At 56.9% G+C, this 5,328-nt stretch overlaps 1 protein-coding gene across 1 annotated transcript; it reads right to left on the bottom strand.

Moving 5' to 3' along the window:
• MRPL38 (mitochondrial ribosomal protein L38) lies at positions 1-5,322 on the bottom strand. Its single transcript, XM_017743286.1, has 9 exons — positions 5,263-5,322; positions 3,930-4,109; positions 3,249-3,377; positions 2,956-3,164; positions 2,551-2,623; positions 1,838-1,883; positions 1,353-1,511; positions 881-1,017; positions 1-588 (listed from the first exon to the last, which is right to left on the bottom strand). The coding sequence occupies exons 2-9, from the start codon at positions 4,072-4,074 to the stop codon at positions 452-454; spliced, it is 1,035 nt and encodes a 344-aa protein (XP_017598775.1). The 5' UTR covers positions 4,075-4,109; positions 5,263-5,322; the 3' UTR covers positions 1-451.
• Between the last annotated feature and the right edge of the window lie 6 nt (positions 5,323-5,328).

Genomic DNA, 5,328 nt, shown 5'->3' with positions numbered 1-5,328 from the left:
CACTGCTCATAGAGTGTTTAATCAGACTCATCTCTCCAGGAGGACTGCACAAATAAAATCTGACACAGTCCTGAACCGCAGCATTGCGAGAGGAGGAAATCCAGGCTGGCCTGGCTCTGTTTGTTCCATAAACAGGCAAAAGGAGAACTGTGATCCCTGCAGGGAAGCAAGGCAGGGCATCTCTGGGGAGATGCAACCTGCCAGCCACTGCTCAGCTCTGCTGCAGAATCAGGAGCAGGGTTTCACCCTGGCCATGGATTCACTCTGAACATTCTCGTTAAGCAGCCTCTTGACCACGCAGCTGCCAGCCCTATGAGCACCCAATGCCGGCTCCCAGCACAGGGGAACTGGGAGCTGAGGGGCTGAGACTTTGTCATTTCCCTCCTGAGGCACTGAGGGGAGTGCAGGAAATCCAGGAGCCAGCATCCCACGGACCAGAGGGGGCCAGCTCCTAGTAAATGCCATAGGTGGGCTCCTGTGTGTCTCGGTACCTGTCCAGGTACCTCAGGGGCTGGTGGCGAGGGAACTTCACCTGGGGAGGGTGGTACGGGGGCGGCCGCACAAACTCGAACACCGGCTCCCCCATGTCTGCAAAGGGGTGACAAGGTCAGCAGGAGGGCTCACATCTGAACCCCACAGCCCCCTTCACCCACACAGGACCAGGGCTGCTCAAACACACCAGTGGAGTTATTTTAAAATCCTCATCCAAACAGCCTTTTAGGGGTTGGTCCCTCAGGCTGCCATTAGCTTGGAGGAGGATGGCTCAGGTGGGCTTATTCTGTGCTGATCCTGGACAAGTGCCAAGACCAAGTGAGAGCCCTGCAGCCCCAGGGCCATGTCCCACCCACAGACCCCCTCCTCCAGCATCCCCATTCCTTACTGAGCAGCTGATGGAAGGTGGAAGTGACAGAGCTGTCCCACTGACACTGGAAAAATGCCAGCCCTGCCGGGGTCATGGCATCCTCATGCTTTCTGTAGAAGTCAAATGTTCTAAAGGTTCTCATCTTCAGGCTGTAGCTGGAAACAAGACACAAGCACCAGGTGAACCTCTCCTTGCAGCAGTACCCTGCTCCATATCACCCCAGAGCATATGAAAGAGGTGGAAAAGGAAGCCACTAAAAGGAAATCTCCCAGTGTCTCCAGCTCTGTGCACGACAAACCACTCTCTAACAGCCTGTTCTGTAGCAACAGGACTCTGCAGTGCTGGGATTGTGGCTGCAGAGGACACACAAACTCAAAGCAACCCTGGAGAACCCTACAGAGTGACAGGAGCTGCTCCCCTACTGCAGAGACAGGCACATGAACCCCAGAAGCAGCAGCAGCCAAGCCCAGCACATGAGCAGAGGAATTACCACGGCGTCGGCCGAGCGTCCTGGCTGAAGTCGATGGGACTGCGTTGCTTGAAGAGCAGGAAGATGAAGCGGTGGTAGCCCGTCCCCATGGCAGGGAAGGGGGGCAGGTAATGGCACATCTCCTTACCAGACTTGATGTCACTGCCTGGGATGTTGGTCCTGAACACAAACACATTTACACTTATTTCCCTCCAGCAGATTCATGCAGGACTGCAAATTACTCTGCCATGCTGTGATGTGATTTCTGCCCCATTTGATAAGGGAACAGATAGCAGAGATTGCTTTCATCAGAGGAAAAATCCCACCCAGTGACTGGAATGCCAAACAGCAGCAACATCTGGAACTCCTGCACCTTTAGCAGGAGCCGGAACATGGGGCTAAAGGAGCTGATGGCAGGACCACCAGGGAAAGCCACTGGTTCTGAGCTGCTGGAGGAGTTTCTGCCCACTCCACAAGCACAGAGCACGTGGCTCTGATGTACTCACACCAGCCAGTGGAGGTACTCCGAGTCTGCATCCCTCAAATGTCCATCTGCCAACACACAACACAGAAAGGTGACTTAGGGACACCCTGGTGCCACCATTGACCCCAAAGTCAGAAGGCCCAAACCTGCTTTGACCAGAGGGAGCAGCTCAAGACCTCCCAGCATTCCTTCCCTAGTGGAAAAGGAACTCATTCCTATAGGACTGAGTTTAAAAAGAGGAGCGAAGCACTCTACAGATCTAATTCCAGGATTCTTGAAATCTTCTTGGGCAGCTGCATGCCTCACTGTGCCTTGGTTTCTCAGGATGAACAATGTCAGCAAAGCTGCCTTCCAGGCAGATTGCCCAGGGAGAGGAGTTTGGAGGTGAACAAAAGATGGGAGTCAGAATTGTTTCCTCTACAGTATGACACAGGTCCTGCTGTGTCACCATCCCCTCTCTCAACTGCTACAGATTTGGGGAGGCTACAATCCTTCCTCCATAGGTACCTAGCAGATATGACATCCCAGAATTGCAGAATGGTTTGGACTGGAAGGGACCTTAAAGCCCGCCATGGGCTGGGACACCTTCCACTAGACCAGGTTGCTCCAACCTGGCCTTGAACACTTCCAGTCTTCATCATCTCTGACTGTGCAGCCAAGAGAATCAGGAGTTAACCAAAAGCTGAGTGAAACAACCCAGTTTAAATGTGTTCCTTGAAAGAACTCTCTGCTCACCTGGATTTGTGAGCAACAAGGTCCAGAGGGAACCTTTGTCTGCCTCGTATGACACTGCAGGGGGACTGGAAGCCTAAAAGAGCAACATAAAGAGAATGTAAATCACACACACAACAGCTTCCATGAACTGTGTCTGGGCAAGGCTCAGACACAACACAGACTGGGCACTGCCAGACCACTGAGGAATCCACCTGGAGAGCCCCAGGGCATAAATAACCATCAGCCTCCTGGCAGACAACCTGCAATCTCTGTCCCTATTGCATCCATAAAATAATTTCCTTCAGCACAGAGGAAATGCCCTTGTAAAAGGCACCCCCTGGAACGAGCCATGCCTGTTGGAAGCATCTGGCAGAAACTTCCAGGCTTCCCAGGGGCTCCAGGTTGTTCCCAGCTCCCCTCACGCACCTCTGATGGAGTCACCATGTTCCCATAGTAGACTGGCACGAGGTGCTCGTCCTCCTGGCTGTAGTGCACCCTCAGGGCAACCCAGGGGGTGAAGGTGGCCCCCTTGAACAGGTCCCGGAACACCCCGCAGTGCTCAGCCACGCGCTGCTTGTGGAACGGGCCACTGGTCCTCTCCCACTCAGCCCTGACGTCGTCGAGGGGAATGAGCACTGCAAGGAGAGAGGGAGGATGCAGAGGCAGCTGCTGGAGAGCTGGGGCAGCTGGAGCAGGAAGGGAGGTGCTGGGGCACTGACCAGTCCGGAGCCGTGCTGCTCGTTCCATCTCAGCATTCCGGCGGTTCTCCCTCAGGATCCTCTTTCTCTCCTTGATCTCCTTTGCCCGTGACAGCTTCTCACGTGGCAGGCCAATGTCTGTCTGGGGCTCTTCAGGGAGGGGTGAAAAGAGAGGAGGTGAAACCTGTGAGCACTCAAACCACCCAAACACAAACCCCTGTGAAATGTCTGAGACACACAGACTTCCAGAGATCAGGATCACAGAAGGGTCTGGGTTGGGAAGGACCTTAAAGACCATCCACTTCCAACCCCTGCCATGGACAGGGACACCTCCCTCTAGAAAAGACTTGAGAGGACAATCAGGACTTGATTCTGTCCCCTCTGCACCTCCACGCTCCTGCTCCTCCTTCCCCATGGCCCTCCCATTCCAGCCGCTGAGCAGCCCAGCTGTGTTATCTGCTGCAGGCCTGAAGCTCTGGGTCCTTGTCTGCTCCCTGTGGCACCACTGGGGCTCCAAGGAATCACTTCTTTGCTCTGTGTCTTTTGGCAGGTCCTGGCCAGCCTCCCTCCCTCTGGAAAACTGCCACCCCTTCTTCCTGGAGACATTTGCACTCTGCCAACTTGTACATGGGACCCTGTGCCAGAGCACCTCACCAGCTCCTCACAGGCTGGTTTGGGGACAAACCCATGTTCCCTGGCTACCTGCAGGGGGGTTGGTGTGTTTGTGGTAGGTGTTCCACCAGTGTGGTTTCCTGCTCTCCTGCTCTGCCAGCCGCAGGTACCGCCTGAAGCTCCGGTACTTCTCCAGCGCCTCCAAGTTCTCGATGTCCAGGTCCTCGTTGGGCATCGGCCCCAGCGGGGCTGCCCTCTTCCAGAGCACAGCTGGAGGGCAACAGAGATCCCGAGGGGTTCGGGGTTCAGAGGGAGAGAAACGAGCCTGGGATGGGCAGAGCACGGACAGGGTGGGAACCATCCCCACCTCCCACAACCACCGTCATGGAGTCACAGGGTGGGTGAGGCTGGGAGGGACCTCAGTGATCTGGTCCCACCTCGCTGCTCCAGCAGGGTCATCCCAGAGCACAGGGCACAGGATTGTGTCCAGATGGCTCTGGAATATCTCCAGTGAGGGAGACTCCACACCCTCTCTGGACAATCTGTTCAGGGCTTGGTCACTGCACAGGGAAGAAATTCTGCCTCGTGTCCAGATGGGATTTCCTGGGCATCGCTTTGTGTCCGTGGCCTCTTGTGCCACGGCTGGGCCTCACGGAGCAGAGCCTGGTCCCTGCTCTGCCCCCTCCCTGCAGACAGGGACAGACAGGGCCGAGGGCCCCTCCGACCCCAGCTCCCTCAGCCTTTCCCCAGGACAGAGATGCTCCAGTCCCCAAATCATCTTTGTGGCCCTCCATGGGACCCTCTCCAAGAGCTCCGTGTCTCTCTCATCCCGAGGAGCCCAGAACTGGACGCTGCTCCAGGGGAGGCCTCGCCAGGGCTGAGCAGAGGGGCAGCATCGCTCCCTGAACTGCTGCAAATGCTCTTCCTGACGCACCCCGGGACACCAGTGACCTTCTTGTCCCCTGGGGCACAGTGCTGGTCACGGACAGCTCGTTGGCCACCAGGACCCCCAGCTCCTTCCCCACAGAGCTTCTTTTCCAGCCCGTGAGTCCCGGCCTGTGCTGGTGCCTGGGGTTGTTCCTGCGCAGGTGCAGGACCCTGCACTTGCCTTTGTTGAACTTCAGACAGTTCCTCTCTGCCCTTCTTTGCAGCCTGTCCGGGTCCCTCTGAAGGGCTCACAGCACTCTGGGCTGTCGGCCATCCCTCCCAGCTTTGTGCCATCAGCGAACTTGCTGAGGAGGCATCGACCCCTCATCCAATTGATGAATAAATGAAACAACCCTGGGCCCAGTACTGAACCCGGGGGGACACCACCAGTGACAGAGCCTGGAGCTCGGGACACAGCCGTCCGAGAGCATTCTCCCATTCGCCCCCCTCCTTCCCCGGCGGGTTTCGGGGCTCCCCTGGTTCTCCCGTCTCTCACCGGCCGTGCCGAAGCTCCGTCCGCCGCGGGCCCCGCGAAGAGACGCGCCCAGCAGGGGCGCCGCCA

This window comes from Corvus brachyrhynchos, unplaced genomic scaffold, assembly GCF_000691975.1.
Source record: "Corvus brachyrhynchos isolate BGI_N302 unplaced genomic scaffold, ASM69197v1 scaffold148, whole genome shotgun sequence".
NCBI lineage: Eukaryota > Metazoa > Chordata > Aves > Passeriformes > Corvidae > Corvus > Corvus brachyrhynchos.
This window is presented reverse-complemented; position numbering and strand designations above follow the sequence as displayed.

What these genes read in the sequence shown, in the direction of transcription:
- MRPL38 (XM_017743286.1), bottom strand. Translation starts at nt 4,074, where the DNA reads ATGCCCAACGAGGACCTGGACATCGAGAACTTGGAGGCGCTGGAGAAG. An exon ending in AGCAGCACGGCTCCGGACTG is followed by an intron (nt 3,165 to 3,248) that starts GTCAGTGCCCCA and finishes CTCTCCTTGCAG; the next exon opens with TGCTCATTCCCCTCGACGAC. An exon ending in ACATGGTGACTCCATCAGAG is followed by an intron (nt 2,624 to 2,955) that starts GTGCGTGAGGGG and finishes TTGCTCTTTTAG; the next exon opens with GCTTCCAGTCCCCCTGCAGT.